This window comes from Triplophysa dalaica, chromosome 18 (assembly GCF_015846415.1).
Source record: "Triplophysa dalaica isolate WHDGS20190420 chromosome 18, ASM1584641v1, whole genome shotgun sequence".
Lineage (NCBI taxonomy): Eukaryota > Metazoa > Chordata > Actinopteri > Cypriniformes > Nemacheilidae > Triplophysa > Triplophysa dalaica.
The window spans coordinates 15,538,673-15,555,799 of NC_079559.1; the positions used below are offsets into that span (position 1 = coordinate 15,538,673).

General features: G+C 38.2%; 1 protein-coding gene across 8 annotated transcripts in view; it reads left to right on the forward strand.

Annotated features, from left to right (window-relative positions):
- Nucleotides 1–17,127, forward strand: part of iqsec2b (IQ motif and Sec7 domain ArfGEF 2b) — a 63,047-nt gene that overhangs the window by 40,187 nt on the left and 5,733 nt on the right. For 7 of the 8 annotated variants that reach the window (XM_056773163.1, XM_056773164.1, XM_056773165.1 and 4 more), the window contains exons 2-5: nucleotides 12,247–12,532; nucleotides 12,623–12,952; nucleotides 14,137–15,179; nucleotides 15,344–15,505. In XM_056773163.1, coding sequence (XP_056629141.1) covers nucleotides 12,247–12,532; nucleotides 12,623–12,952; nucleotides 14,137–15,179; nucleotides 15,344–15,505 — 1,821 coding nt within the window. Of the gene's footprint in view, nucleotides 1–10,059; nucleotides 10,196–12,246; nucleotides 12,533–12,622; nucleotides 12,953–14,136; nucleotides 15,180–15,343; nucleotides 15,506–17,127 lie in introns of those variants that run through there. The other variant, XM_056773167.1, reaches the window with a different exon arrangement.

Sequence of the window (17,127 nt, forward strand, 5' to 3'; positions counted from 1 at the left end):
TAATGAAACAGCAAAAATGTGTATTGTGAAAATTAGGTAACACATAGGACTTGTGTGGTCAAAACCCCTGAGACATTTCTCAAAATATCTTCTTTTGTGTTCTACAGAACAAAGAGTCATATAGAGGTTTGAAATGACACAAAAGTGAATAAATGACTACAGAATATTTATATAATCCTTTTAATACGGTATCTTTTTGAGCTAAACAGTAGCATGTAATCAAACACATACATGCTTATATGGAAAATGGATTCTCAATAATTCTGAAATATGTTGCTGTATTGTGCTGTAGTATAGATAGCATGGAATTATTTAACACACTCTAGTATGGAATGTGATGAGTCTGCCATCTAGTGGACACAATAAAAAAAGCAGTTCTGAGCTATCTTAGCTTCCACAATTTAGATATAAACTCATCAGTTCAAAACATTTCTTTGTATTTTTCATGTTCTGTGTGCATTTTCATTCTTTCTACCTGACTCTCTGTCCCTGTATATCTTTCTCTTTCCATCATCTCTGTCTTGTCCTGCGTTCATAAGTGAGGAGCAGGAGAAAGAGGGTGAGATTGATTCTGTGCATCAGTTCTGTTGCACCGCTTCCGGGTGCGGTAGTCCCTCCTCTCACTAACCTGCGACCAATCAGCATGAGCGGAACTCCGTGATTGACATTTTAGTATGAAACAACTGTTTAACAGCCAACCACTTTTTTTGTTAAATTACTGATATGTATTTATGATAGTTTTCTGTCTCTTGTGAGCTGTTGTATGATTTGTTCAATTTATGTCATTCTTAAACTTTACTACTACTTTTAAAGCATTGTCAACAATGTTGAACATTTCAATAACACAACAATAGCTAGATGAATGAAAAGTGTTTGTGTATGTTCACTGTAAAGTAGGTATATTTTGTGTATAGAAAAATGTGTGACATCTACACATTTATGTAAGAGAGAGAATTGTTCACATGAACCACAGATCATTTGTTTTATTGAAACATTAACCAGTTTGTATAAAGTTGTACTGTGTGAATCGTACAAAAGCATAAGATTTGTCGAAAAAAGCAATACTCTTACCCATCCCCGTCACTAGCTCAAAAACAAATTGTACAAAAACAAATGAGATTGTACTAGTTCATATGATTTAGGCAACTTGTTAGGTAGCTATTGTGTTGCACATATCCTCCAGAAGTATTACTTTCACGTTGGGTTATTCTTTCATTTTCATTTTTACATTTTATACAGTTTCGCCTTTCATTGACTGTTTTTTAAGAGCATTTTTATGTCTGAACAGCAACCCAAATGTACTACAACTGTCCTTGTATCCGTACACATTACTTCTTGGTTTGTGAGAACAATTTATGTTTCCATTGGTTTCTTGTGTAGGAGGATGCGTATGTTATAGCTGAATATGCCAGCAAAGAAAGTGTCATCACGACTTATGTAGTAGTTTTTAAGGTACAGAAGCACAATATTAATAAAGTTTTTCACATGTTAGCCACTAAGTCTATGTTCATAATAAATATGCAAATTTCAAAATACTTTCTGATATTCCAGTGTACAGAGACAACCATAATTATGCCATTTATAGGTAAATTTTCCCAGAAGGAGAGCAATGTGACTCTCCGGTGCTATTTATTTTAATTGCATTGCTGTCATTGGTTGAGCAGCCTGACGTGTCATCTCCTGGCGAGACTGTTAGCAGAACTGTTGCAGGTGAGGTAATGTTGCGAGGTAATGTTTAGAAACACTTTTCTGGCAATTGTGTGCGATGAAACTTATGTCAGAAAATGCTGCACTTTTAAATCACAAATTATGTCACACAGTTAAATAGCTAAAAATATTTTTCCTCTCATTTCCTTATTTACTCACATATATACTGTAACCGAACTGAAACTTTGACTAGCTTTTAAAACCCTCACAGCAGGCTGTAAAAGCACATGAACTTTGCTCCACCTCCTTTATTTTCACAAATACTGTTGAGGAATGACTGCAGATAAATTAGTATTGCTCATCTTCCCCGTTCCCTTGTCTATCCTCAACCCCAGCTTATGTTAATGTTGTGGCATTAATCACCAAACATACGTCAGTCAGCTATATTTACACACATTGTTTTCCCTCAGCTGTCGGAAGACTGTCAAAAATGCAGTCATTCAAGTCTGCAGTTGAAGAAAGTTTGTACGTTTGAGAATGTGTGCGCTTGCACGCGCATGTATGAGGGTGTGGCCGTCGTGACATTGGGCCAGTTTGTATGGATGACGATTTGCCAGCAACACGGTAAGTCTTCAATGTTACTTGCTTCTGTCATATAAAAGATTGTCCTCAATATCCGTCACATTAAAGCTGATCTGCCAATAACTGGTGTGTTAAAAAGTTTTAGGAGTTTCGGTTTTGGGGATTTTTAGTGTTGTGTTGTGTAAGTACCAGCAGGAGTAGCAAGAATTTGCTTGTGTACAGCTTCGGGAACTGATACAATTATTTGTTCGGTTTTGTATACCTTGAATCAACTTTGTATCTATTCTTTAAAGCTTTAACTTACTGTGTTAAAAGGATAAAATACTGAGAAGCAATGTGTGCAGATGGTTGTGTTTGGATTTTGAATAATTTATACAGTAATAGTGTGTCTTGACTCTTAGTGGTGTTACGAAGAACACAATTCAGGTCAAACCAAAGAGAGAGATTGAAAGTAAAGCACAAACCTATGTGTGTATGTGATGTCCATGCCACAAAGACAATGCTCTGTTTGCTCTGTTTAATCTCTGAATGTATTACTAAGAACTTTTTTAATAACTGGTAGAATGAATGTGGGAGAGTCAGACCACACTACACACAGTTATGATTCTTGACAAATGTTTCTGAGTTGACGGTAAGTACTCTAATTTCATCTTGTCACAATGGGAAAAAATATCCAGTGAAAAACGGATAAAATACTGGCAGAAAATTACCAGTACATTTTCCTATATTTTACGCATATTGCTAGTAATGCTTAATGTAATTGAATGCAGTGCAAAATGTAAAATACAGGTACAACAACTGTAAAAATAAATATGGGAAATTCCTTAATATTAATACAGTACATTGTGCCCTATTTTTAAAGATTTTTTTAGAGTAAAAAACTACTTCATCTGGATGGAAAATTCCATAACTATGGAGTGATCATGCTGTAGAGGTCAAGTTTTAACTGTATTGTTTTAAAACAGCAGGGCAATTCCAGTGTTATGAATGTCAAAACTTGACATATAAATTCTAAGAGAATATAATATATTGAACCATCTGTTTATATTTTAGTAAACCCCTGATGATAGAGTCCAGACGTCAGAAATGTATCAGTCTTATTTTGAAAATAATTTTTTGCAATAAAATTTGTGTCATGTATTTGACAAAAATGGATGCAGGTCTATGAAAAACAGCTGTAATAAGGTTAAAAAAAGGAAGGAAGGAGGCGCAACCGGCAGACATTTAAATAAAGTTTTAATCAAATGAAATCAAAAGTAAAAAGACAGCCGGCAGCCCCTCACGGCCGACTGCCGGCGAACAAAACAAACTACAACAGAACCACTGAAGTAAAATGCCAAATAACATTGGCCAAAAGAACATACATACAAACGTAAAAGACATAAACATGTTCGGGCCCGGTCCTCTCTCGTCAACAGTCCCGTCGCTCTTCCTCTTATGCTCCCAATCTCCTCCCTGAGATGCGGGATGAAAACTTTGAGACTTCTCATGGGTATCTAAACCACCAACTGATCTGACCTACTGTATCAGTGTGGTGAAACCATTGATAAAAACTTTCATTTTTCAAGATAAGTTTGACATTTGCATGGAGTTCCAGAGCATACATTTAAAAAATATTACCGAAATTCACTTCTGTTAATAATCATGAATTCATAGGCTTATGCATTAGGTATTGCGCATCAAGTTGTGATGTGATATGTGGATGTGGTAACATTGTCTGAAGTTCAACAATGATGATCTCTCTCTCAATATCAGTTTCTGTTATTCTGTTATGTGTTTTGGCAGTAGAATAATAAAGAATGTATTGGAGCAGCTGAAGAGAGAGCTGGCAAACTTAAGCTAGCAAAACTCTCCTGTATGTGTGTCGCTTTAACACACATGAGTTTATTTGTGCTCTGACTGACATATATAGTGTCTGAGAATCTGTGAAAAGGCTTTAAAAGGAATTAATTTGATGTTTAAGCTGCTCATGACAGACGCTTCCTGATGTCTGGTAAATCATACATTTTCTTGAAGATTTCTTTCATAACTTCCATTTAATACATACGTTATGATGCTACATTGGAATCAGACAGAAGTATTGATATCCTTTTGCAGCAAAGAGTTGTGAGATTTTTTCTGGAAGATTCTAGCATCTTTGTTCACCTGTGTTTTGGCAGCTTCTACCGTTCGTCCTTCCTGCTCCTTCAAGCACTGACAGCTTGTTTGAGAAGATCTGAGCTTTTACTGGGCCATCCGAGGACATTCAGACCACTGTCCTCACACCACCTCAAGCTTGTTGTGACTTTATGTTTGAAGCCACTGTCGTGTTTTAAGGAGAAATGGTTTATTGTCTGAAAGATTGGAAACCTTAATATTTTCTTTATTTTTCTTTAATGCTTTAGCCTCAAGCATGTAATAATTCCCAGTCTAATAAGAGTTCCATTGGCCTTCATCTCTTATTTTTGGCACACAGATACTCTGTGTACTTTGTCACCAAGGGTTAGGGTCATATTTGTCATATTTAGTCAATAACCAATTAGCAGTCTGGTTCAGCTACAGAAAAGATTTCAGTAACTGGGTCGCAAGGCCATGAGGTTAGGGTCGCAAGATGATTTCCAAAAATATATTTTTTAATAGAAATAGCGTAAAAAAAACAATAAGTGTAACAAAATATAAAAATATTAGTTAAGTTAAAAATAAAACCAGGCAAATGAAAGCCATCTGCCTTTGGAATTTTCCTCTCCCTCGTTCATGACCCTTGAGGTGATTTCGTCACATTAATGACATTAGCAACCGCATTAGGTTAGTTCATTTATAGCACCACGTTAAACAGTCCAATGTGCACGCAGATTATTTTTCAGACTTTAAGTTTAGGATATTCTTATTTGTTGAAATGAATCGTTGATTAATATCTACCAAAGACAATGCGGGGAGGTCAGCGGAGCACCGTCACAGTCAGAGGGGCCATTGTCCTCTGGCACGAAAAGAGGCACATCCATCAGTACTCGATTATGCACATCCATCAGTACTCGATTATGTTTGATGAAATTCGACAATCTGTAGTAAAAGTTCATAGTTTATGTATAACAACAAGTAAAGAACTGAGTTAAAAACAATAATATAATATAATGTTAGACTGTGCTCTTTTGTGTTGTCATTATGTGCGTTTGGGTAGGATAGGTGCATGTGCTTATGTGCGCGCAACGTTTGTATACTTTAGAGGATAGTGGGGGTCTTGAATCACTGGCACTGTTATTTTGCAGCTGAAAAGTTTGGGAACCCCTGCCTTATTCTGCATGACCTTATTATACAACCCTTTACCCTACCCAGTGCCTAAACCTAAAAAAAAGTAGTAATAAGGAGTTTACTGAAAGTCGTAGTTAATAGTTAATAGAGAGAACTTGACCTTGATCTAAAATGTGACCAAGATTTCTTTTTAAATATTTTAATTTCATATTTGACTGTTTTATTTTGTAAATTAGTCATCCTCAAACCGTGATATCCACATTTCTTCAGAGTTTGCTTCAACCCTGTTAATACACACCTGCATACATTTCTAGCAATAGGTGTGTTCTACATCATGTCATGATGCTGCGAGGTTGAAGTCCATATGAACCCATCTGGATGTACGATGTTGAGTTATATCTTTAAACGTAATTATATATATTTTGAACTGTATGTATGGATATATATTTTTACAAACATTTTGACATTGTTTGCTCACAGCTTGCTTTAAATTAGCATGACAATAATCCTGTCTCTATTAGTCTTAGAGTTTTTTTGGCAGCTCTAAAATATGTTAGCTATCTAGAGTAAACTCTTATTTTAAAAACTGTTGTGTGAATGCAATATTGCACAAACCGTAACAATGAGCATAACCCTGAAAAAGCGTCTGGCAAATATAATGCAGTCTTGATATTTAATTAAACTGCATATTACACCACAGGGGAGTCTTGTGCACTTCCATCTCTTACATAAAAACACAAGAGTCGACTCATAAAACTGACAAAATTGATCTTCTCAGTATGTGGCATGTCCATTTATTTACTTGCTGTCAAACTAATTGAAATGTTTCAGATGTTTCAAATGTTGTTTAGTCTTACGGTACAATTTTTACCGACAGTGCTGTTGTCTTACCCACTGGAATATAATAAGACGTTAATGTACCAAATAAGCGGAAGTACCTGAAGACAATACAGATTAACACCCTCTGTGTTTTTAAAGAGAAATTACATTGGCGTGATGATTCTTGTTAAATTTCAAGGATGAGCGATCTAGCAGAATGTTCCAGCTGCTTTGTAAGTAGAAGTGCATACATTATTTCACTGTATGGAAGTAAATGAACATTTATTGGGTAAACCATATCTTTAAAATGTCGGAAGACAATTCAAAAGTACATCTTAATTTAAAATATGATAAATATCAGATTATAATTTCACATCAAAAGAAAAAGGAATGTACCGGGAAAATGTTTTCCTGTAGTTGTGTATAAACTAGTGTCTGTACACACGATGTGGACTGAATTTGCTGAGTATTCTGGTTTTAGAAACGTTTGATAGCAGGTATAATGTTTCTAATTCAACTTGCTCAGCAGGCAACTACAACATTCCTGTCTTCCACCTTACCACACTTTCTCAGTTTCAGTGTTCGGTCGGTACACACAGCCCCGCCCATCCCCTGCCTGCTAAAGCTTGTACTTGAAAGAGTGCGACATGGCTTCCAAATGATATTTCTGCATTCGCCGGGTTCATCAGCTTAGTAAATCAATTCACGTGTAGACACTGGTAACAGACAATTGCACTTTTCAACCACATGGGGAAGCCATGAGCAAAAGTTCTAAAGGGTTGATTTAAAGGGATAGTTCACTCAAAAGTGAAAATTCTGTCATCATTTGCTCAAGTTGTTCCAAACCTCTATACATGTCATAGTTTTATTGAACACAAGAGACAATATTTTGAAGAATGCAGGAAACCAAACAGTTCTTGGGCACCATTGACTTCCATGATTTTTCCTCTACAGTATGTTTCTTTTTCTGTATGTATCTTAAATCTGAAGCTATATCTCTTTATGTTTGCACTGGTTTCTAAGTTGCCCAAATTTTATTTTAGCAAACACTGCAGCAAGGTTTAAAAAGACAGTCTGGCACCTGCTACCTACATTGATGACAAACCTAAAGTGTATTTTTATTCTGTAAAACATCTGCTCATAAACCTGTCTCCTACAATCCAGCTTCCATCATTTCTGCATCACGTCTTCATTTCCCGTTCCTCCCACACCTCACACCCACTCACACACACATATGTAGGAGTGAGAGAGGTAGGGTTGCTTAGTGACAGTTGCTGTGAGACCACCGTAGGAGGTAAGGGAGTCATTAGAGAATGTTGCTATAGATACGCAGCACTAATACAGTAACCGTAGGTGTTGGTGGATAGTTTGCAGGTTGTAAGATTGTACGACTTTGAATGAACATCATTTGAATTTAACTACACGAATATACATAATTAAACACCTTAAAACAGCAATCTGTGCAATGAGAAGATGATGGAAACATTGAATTTGAATAAATAAATAGCAGGATTCAGAATTATGACATTTGCATTTGTTTACTTGGCAGACGCTTTTAAGCAAAACAATTTCCAGTGTATTCAAGATATGTATTTTAAAGTAACCAGGAAATCAAACCTATGACCTTTTTCTTGCTTTGTGTTGCTAGCATCATGCTCTACAACTTGAGCTACAGGACTATAAAACACATACAGTCCAGGTCAAAAGTGTCTTTCAATTTACGTCTTTGCTTTCATTCAATTATAATATTAAAGATGTATTAAAAACTTTGCAATGTTGCAGAGTTAACTTAACATAAAACCCAAAGCTTATTTTTAAGATGATTTTAAGGTGGCTTTGCAAAGAAATAACAACATAAAGGTTTATAAAGTCAAGCCCGGAAGAAAATACAACCACATGAGACTATCAATAAATATTAATTGATAAATAAAGATACAACTGTTGTCAATGTTTGCCTTATTTTCTGCAAGATTAGTGTTTTATCCATTTTGTACCACACACCTCATGTTCTGAAGGTTAAATCCAATGGTTCCCAAAATTTAAGGGGCCTAGATCAGAAGTATTTTTTTCTTATAATATATATATATTTTTTTTAAAGTGATGTCATCACTGCTGAAGACATAGCATACATTATGTAGTTTTTGGTTCCTTTCCAATTAAGTATTCATGTCATTTTTGGCCAATAACCATAACCAATAACTCTTGAACATTGGAAGCCGATAACCGATATGTTGGCCGATAAACAGTATCCAAATATTAATATAACATCTTCTGAGCATGAAATATTAATATAACATTCCCCCCCCTGAAAATCATGTACCAAGCCTACTTTACACTAGTTAAAGATTCTTTAACTTTTAAACTTTTCTGGTATAATTTTTATTAAATAAACATATGAAAGATGCGGGGCAGTGTTGGCTTGCTCACCGGGAGACTGCATTTATTTATTAATTAGATATTATTTATTAGAATGATCTTGCTTGTTCTATAAACACCATGCACTATGCTGTGTTTTACCTTTTCTGTTTTTCCTGTTTGCCCATGTAAAGCTGCTTTGGAACAATGCACATTGAGAAAAGCGCCATATAAATAAACTTGAATTGAAAGATGTTCTTCCAGAGCAACCCAGAAAGGTGTTCTCAATAGCCACATGTCTTACAGATCTCAAGACATAAAGCATTCAGACAGCAGTCTGATTCAAACAATATGTTTTTGTTCCTAAATTTACACGTTCATAAATATCTACACCCCACATCAACAATGTTTTGCTATTATCAGTAGGCTAAGTGAATGATCATGACAGAAAAACAGTGCCGTACTGGATTTTAACTGCGAGCAGCGTGCAGCTGAAGTGCTTCTACCATAATTTATCGTCTATAATATATCGGCCTAAATGTTTATTATCCGAACCCATAACATTGAAAATGACCATTTATAGGCCGATAGGGCTGACAATTTATTTTGCATTCCAACATGCAATGCTGATGTACTGTGGTCCCATAACTAACTCAAACACTACTTTTCTGGTCAACCAGCTTCAGCTAACAGCAGGATTATGCTAATTTATCATCATAAACCAACTGTGACAGTGGCAAGAAACATTGTATAGGCTATATATGAAGAGTTTGGTTCCAAAATAAGATAAATGTTTTTTTATTGTGCATTACAATCAATATCAATCAAACTGCAGTTGGTTTGTTTTAATTTAAGCCATAACAACTAATACATGTTAACATAGATCATGATTTTTGAGGTATCTCATTTTGGAACCAAACTCTTCATATATTAGTGCTGAAATCTCTGACTTCTGATTGCAGTATTTGTCAGATATGAGCACATAAGAATACAAATGACAGATGACTTTTGAGCAGGAGAAATAATTAAAATGTCATTGTCTTTCCTATAGGTAAAACTGTCATAGCACGGCTTATAAAGCTATAACAATGTGTCTCGCTTACATTCAATCTCTTTAAAACTACATGCAACTACAGGAACGCCAAATGCATTTTTCCTCACTTTTCATATAGATTCAGTGGAAACACCTGTAAGTTTTTTATTTGACAGCTAGCCAATGTGAACTCACTCTGAGCTTTTTAAAGCTGATTGGACCAGACACACAGGTTTCTGTTTACTTATTGGGTCACTTGTTTCAAGCCATTGACTTTGGCGAATTACAGCGGTGTACTTTGTGTAATGTAAATAGAGAGAGAAATGGAGGAGGGAGGGGCGAGGCTCTGTCATGTGACTCGTTGGTGGTGACCTCCTGACAGTCTCTAAGAAGTGCAGAACCGCTCTGAAGCCACAACATTCAGCACTTAGTGGATTCCAGGAGTTTTCAGTGGCTTTTGGAGGAAGTTAAATCTCTTGTTCTGCATATATGAGAGTCTGCGTGTCCAATTTGGGGAATTTAGTAAATGTAGTAAGTACTCAATTAAAGTTTTCAGGTTTCTGTTGATAGAAGAGTGAACTTCCACTGTTTAGTACTAAAAGCCTCCATAGCTGCAAGTTTCTGTTGTCTACATACAATAGAGTGTCCTAGAAAGGTTTTGTGTCTTTTGTATAGATTTGTATGCCTTTCTAGACAGGTAGATGTTCATAAAGATTGTATGCATGCACATGGATGTCTGTGAGGGCTTGTGAAAGTAAAGAATCATTTACGCAAAATAACAAGTTTCATGAGACGTGAAAATTGCAGTGCATTAGCATTATGAGATTATCGTGTCATAACCTATTTTAATTTAGTCAAAGACAACAGGAAGTTGGCAGCAGTGATTCAGATGTGCCCACACACTGTCCTGTCAGAAAGCTGTGTCAGGATTATGTGTTCAGATCACATGCTTTTGTGTTTCCCATGTCCAACCTTAGTGCTCTGTGACCCTGTCAGTTATGTTCCCGTCAATAAACTGCTATTTCTTCCTTAGTTTGTGAATACTTTTGAAGTGGTGCTTACTGAGCCAATTACAAGTGCTACTGCCTTTTTTATTATAACAAAGTTTCTACCCTCAAAGTAACCTTATGTCATTCCAAACCTGCATGACTTTCGTTCTTCTGCAGAACACAAAAGAAGATATTTTGAAGAATGTTGGTAACCAAAGAACATTGGTCCCCATTGACTTCCATTGCATGGACACAAAACCCCTGAGATATTTCTTAGAATATCTTCTTTTGCGTTCAAGTGAGGAAGGAGTCACACACAGGTTTTGAATGACATGAGAGCGAATAAATGATGGCAGAATTTTTATTTTTGGTTCAACTATTCCTTGAACTATTCCTTTTAATTCTTAAGTATTCAACTTTTTCTGCACTATTTGTTTTAAAAAGATGAATGAAATCTTAAAGGGATAGTTTATCCAGAAATATAAAGTCTGTATAAATGTATTTGTTCTAATGAACACAGAGAAAGCTAGTCGGAAAATGCTAGTAACCGAACAGTCACTATTGACTACCATAGTAAGAAAAATGTCTTTATAAATTTCTCTTTTGTTCAACACAAAAGAAGATATTTTGAAGAATGAAGAGAAATAAACAGTTCTGAGGTCCTTTTGAAATCCATTGTTATTGGTCTACTATGGTAGTCAGCGGTGGCCAAGAACTGTTTGGTTACAACCAATGAAGGCAGAATTTTCATTTCGGTGAACTGTTCCATTCCTTTTAATGTTGTAGTTTGTTGAAGAGAGCTGTGCTATTGTTCTGAAATCGTTTTTAGCCCTGTGAACTGAGGCAATTCTAGAAACCAGAACGTCACAGGGATTTGGTTGTGGGCAACCACCTAAAAAATGCCCTAACAACAATCTTGAACACCCTAGCAACTGTATAGCTACTTGCCAACAACCAATCAAAACACTGGAAATACCCTGGCAGTTTGGTTTTGAGTAGGCGACTTACATTATCTTAAAAAATGAGTGTAGAGGGGGTGTGAGATGCGGATGTGTTTATATTTGTGTGCATCGATCTAAACTTTCCGGTACCCTGCTGGATACGTGAGTCACTTTTGGAATTGCCAGTCTTTAAGGATGAGAGTTATGCAAGAGATAAGCAAAGATGGGAGGCTAAATGTGATGCTACACATGAGCATTGCATATGCCAAAACCCTACACATGACAGAAACAAAAATCAGATTTACTAATCAGGTTGTTAGGTTGGTTACGTTTTGTATACATTTCATATTTATTAAACTGGGTGAAATGAGTCCTTATTGAAATTTACGTGTTTAATGTGCTAAAATACTTTTTCAGTCTAAACTGTAACTAGAATTGCTCTTATTTTCATAAGGCTGTGTGCTAATTCTAGGAAATTTGTCCTGTTGATAACTTTCCTGAAAGTCAAAATACTAAGTCATTGGAAAAAGAACACTGTTGTGAATTCCTCAGTTGTTTGTGATTTCTATCTTATCCTCTCATTATGGGGGCGTCTGGAACTGAATTAATATCTTTCTCTCTCTCTCCTTCTCTCTCTCACCCACCCCTTCAGTGAGCAGGAAACCCAGGGTTCAGATTCACGTCCCTTCTCAGAGAGTTCCAGCAATAAATCTCCATACATACACAGCTCTGACCGCTACAGAGACAACAGCTGCGGCCCCCCAGGCCCTCGGGCACCTTTTGTGGCCCCTCCAAGTCCAGCCAGCCTTGCTTGGGTCCAGCGTACACGCAACCAACCAGCTAGCCTGGCCCTACGTAAACAAGAGGAAGAGGAAAACAAGAGGTGCAAAGCCTTATCGGACAGCTATGAGCTCTCTTCAGACTTACAAGACAAGAAGGTAAGTCAACAAGCAAACATGTAAAAGTCTGTAAATAATCGATTCAGTGATTCAATGCAGACTAATGCAAAACACACTGTCACTGTTCAGGTGGAGATGCTGGAGAAGAAATATGGAGGTTACTTTGTGAGTAGACGAGCGGCGCGAACCATCCAGACAGCATTCCGTCAATATCGCATGAACAAGAACTTTGAGCGTCTACGTAGCTCGGCTTCTGAGAGCCGACTGACACGACGCATCATCCTTTCCAACATGCGACTGCAGTACTCGTTTGACGACCGACAGCCTCAGCCTCCCGCCCCAACTCACTACAGTCACAGTCCGGGAATGGGACCACCACATTCTCCAACCTGCACCACAGAACCAAGCTCCCCATTACGGCCAGAATACACCCACCTAGAGGACTCCTTCTCTAAACAAGTAAGTATATAGTTTATATCGTTTTAAATTCTAATAGAAATAAAGGGAGATCAAGAGATTTAGAACACTTGAGTGAAATGTTTTTCCAAAAAGGTCTAAAAAAGCGTTTCATCTGAACTAAATTTCCTATTGTTCCCTTTATTGTATACCATAGTTTTGATCAATTTACTGTCATCCAATATTGTGGGAAAAATTTGTAAGTCAATACATGTTCTAAAACTCTGACCGATAATGTGTTTAGTCTAGCAATAACTTGCAATTAACATAACTAGCAAGACAAGAATATATTAAAGTGATTTTGTGATTGTATAAAGACTAGGTCATGCTATAGACCAGGGGTTCCCAAATTTTTCAGACCACGACCCCCAATATTAGACTGCTGACGACCCGCGACCCCCCCCTCCTCCCCCTCCTTTCTCATCTTTGTATTTTCCTCCGACAGCTTGTAAGGATTTGCGATTTGGTTACATACTGACAGAGCTAAAACAAAAAGGAACACAATCTCTAAACCAGGCTATTTTATTAACAAATTACGGACAAAAACAAATACATCCCATAACTGTGAAATAAAGACAGAATACGAACAAGCTGCCTGTAACACGCATACAACAATAACTTTGTATTCAGAAAAAAACGCCTAATGTGATGGATGGGCGCTGTGCACGGAGCAAAGCAGATCGCCACCCGCAGATCATATTCCACCCGCAGATCATATTCCACGTTAAACCGTGAACTGTGTTTATTCTTAATGTAAGTCAGCGCGGAGAATGTCTTTTCGCATAAATACGTTGAGCCAAATTGCATGAGTACATCCAACGCGGCTTTCGACGACTGTGGATATTCCAGCGCAACAGAAACCCAGAACTCGAACAGTTCTATCAGCGCATCTTCCATATCTGACGCCAGATTATTTTCCGTGGTTACATTAAATGGTGACTTTATCCAGTCATATTGGTCGGGAAGTTTTATTTCCAGTTTATTTTAATTATCCTAAATTTATACTCGCATCATTACTACCTTTTTTAACATATACAATTTTTTTTTTATTATTAAGTTTCTGTAAATCATCTCGCGTCCCCCCCCCCACTACGCGACCCCCCGGGGGGTCGCGATCCCCACTTTGGGAACCACTGCTATAGACAACACTTATCCTATAATCAATGTACTTTTCTTTTCATTTCAAGGTAAAATCCTTGGCAGACTCCATTGACGATGCCCTGACCTGCCGACCACGCCGAGATGATTCCCAGGAAGGCATAGGAGATGGAAGTGCAGTCGTGGATGACTTCGGCGAGTGCATCTGGAGCAGCAACAGCCACGCGTCCATCCGCAGAGGCCTTGGAGACCGAGATCGAGGAGGTACGGGGGGTCTAAGCATGCATGAAGATAGTACAGCCACCTCCTACAGCGACGTCACTCTCTACATGGACGACGGGTTACCTTCCTCCCCGCTGTCTCTCGACCGGGCACCTAGCAGCACAGACACAGAATTCTGGGGGGGTATCGGAAGCGGGGTGAGCGGAAGAGATGATAGCCGTGATACGGAAGGGGGTGGAAGCAGCAACAGCCGCCGAAGCACCCCTTGCACGGAATGCCGTGATTACCGGTTACGGGGAGGCCACTTACCCCTACTCACCATTGAACCGCCTAGCGACAGCTCAGTGGACATGAGTGACCGTTCAGACCGAGGTTCCCTCAGCAGACAGTTAGTGTACGAGCAAGACTCAGGGGGAGGGTCACCTCAAGGGACACTAAAACACAACCCCAATGCTCGTTCAACATCCTCGACAGCCGCACAAGGTCAAGCGCGTCCGGCTGGTCGATCGCTACCATCGCAAATCCCGCATAACATGGCTCATCATCACCACCATCATCACCATCACCATCATCACCAGTACCCTGACACTCCCTCGTCTTCTTCGTCACCTCAGCAGCCTCCAGCCACGCCACTCTCGTCCTCCTCGTCAGCGGCGTTGCCCCCTGGTGGCTTGGAGCAGCAGTGCTGTTCAGATGGTGATAATGACTCGCTAAACTCGACCACAAACTCTAACGAAACTATAAATTGCAGCTCAGGCTCCTCATCAAGGGACAGTTTAAGGGAGCCTCTGCCCCCACTCGGAAAACAAACCTACCAGAGAGAAAGCCGACATAGCTGGGATTCTCCTGCTTTCAACAACGACGTTGTTCAGAGAAGACAGTATCGTATAGGACTCAACCTCTTTAACAAGTAAGAATTTTATTTGAGGGTAAAAAACAATATGAGCATTTGAACGGCATGCTTTATTTTGCATAACTATCACTACAAGCTAAGGTCTGCTACATCTCAAATCCCCATTTTGTCTTTTCTGCTATTGCAAACTTTTTGATTGGTGTTGTTTTTCTGGACGGCAGGAAGCCAGAGAAGGGTATCCAGTATCTGATTGAAAAGGGCTTTGTGTCGGACACACCAGTGGGCATCGCTCGCTTTATCCTGGAGAGAAAAGGCCTGAGTCGACAGATGATTGGAGAGTTTCTTGGCAACAGACAGAAGCAGTTCAACAAAGATGTATTGGAGTGAGTCACCATAGTGCCCCTTAAGATTATTTGGCTGAGACTTTTGTAGAAATAACAAAAGGTTACACTGACAAACTTTAGTTTTGTTAAAGACACCATGAAATCAAAATGAACAATTCATTTTTTTATCAAATATTGAAGTGTTTATTATAAAGAATGTTTTCATGCACTTAATTTGTTTTATTCATGTGCCGTTATAATCTTCAATCAATACTCTTTCGAAAAAACTCAAAACTACTACTAGAGGGCGGAGCTATGGGGGACTCATTTCTGCCCCTCCCCTCCAGCAATCAGCCATTTTTTAACAACACCTAACTTCCAATTATACAATCAGTTCCACATTATTGCCATTGAACTTAATATGATGCACAAGAAAATAATGTTTATTATGAAGTGTTTAATCTGAAGTAGAAAAATTTAAAGGTCTCCTCATACGACCACTTTCAACAAGTTGGTATGATTTATTAGGATCTAACATATTTTGCTTTAAAGCACTCCATGGCTGTGTAAACAAAACCCTTCTTGCCTCGTCAAAAACAGCTCTGCTCACAGCAACCCGTGTTAGTGCATGTCTCTTTAAATGATAATGAGTTACAGAACACCCCACCCCCCTTCCGTCTGGCTTTTCAACAAACGCGTAGTACTGCCATGGCAATGGTTTAGCTAAATTATGTTTCCTGAATTCCTCTGCGGTTAGTTTCATCTTAAACATCTCAAATTCTTCGTCTGAAGACATGAAAATCTGTCATGGCAAACAGCGCTCACGTTGTGTGTGTATTCTTGTAATAAATCAAAGGATTGCGCACCTGCAGATCTCAGCGGAATAACGTGGATTTAAGCGCTTGTCGTTGCAAAGTCATAACATTACAATGTGAAAGCATAACTAGGAAGATGTGAATGATCTTTCAGCATATGCACAAATGATTAGAGACATTTAAAACGAAACAAACGTGCAGTGTTCGCCCCTGTTCATTAGCAAAACAAACAGCGTGCTGCAGCTAAACATATGAACGCACATAATGTATTAATATTCATACAGCTAAACTCCAAGTGTTCATCTGCACTTACTTCATAGTTTAACACTGGCTTTGAATGTTCTATTTTGCCAGTGACTGACTTAGCTCACTTCGCTATCATATGCTAACCATATCCTCCTATATATACGGTACATTTACGCTAATTCTCGCTAATTAGCAGGTTTTTACTTATGGTTTCGGAGGGATTTCCACTTAATATAAAAAAATCCACTGCTGCCTCCTAGGTTTGGATTCTGTGCAGCAACTACATTGCAAGTTGTCCACGAACTTTAGCCATGGCGTCACGTACACCACTGTCGCTTGTAAAAACAACAATGGCGGAGCGCAGTGGTTGGAACTGTGTAGATTAAGGGGCTGTAACATTATAAGAAAATCCAGTTTGAACATCACAGCCAGAGCGAAATCTGAACGGCTCGATATCTCACATGCTTGCAGGGAAAGCCACACCAAAAGAAACCTACTGGGTTCTTAATTTTCACATTTCTGGGTTGCTAGATGCACCCGGGGCCCGATTATAGCACTTAAACACAGAAAAAGTCTCCTTTAAGTCAGGAAAAATGGATGCAAGTTTTTAAAAGGGTCCCT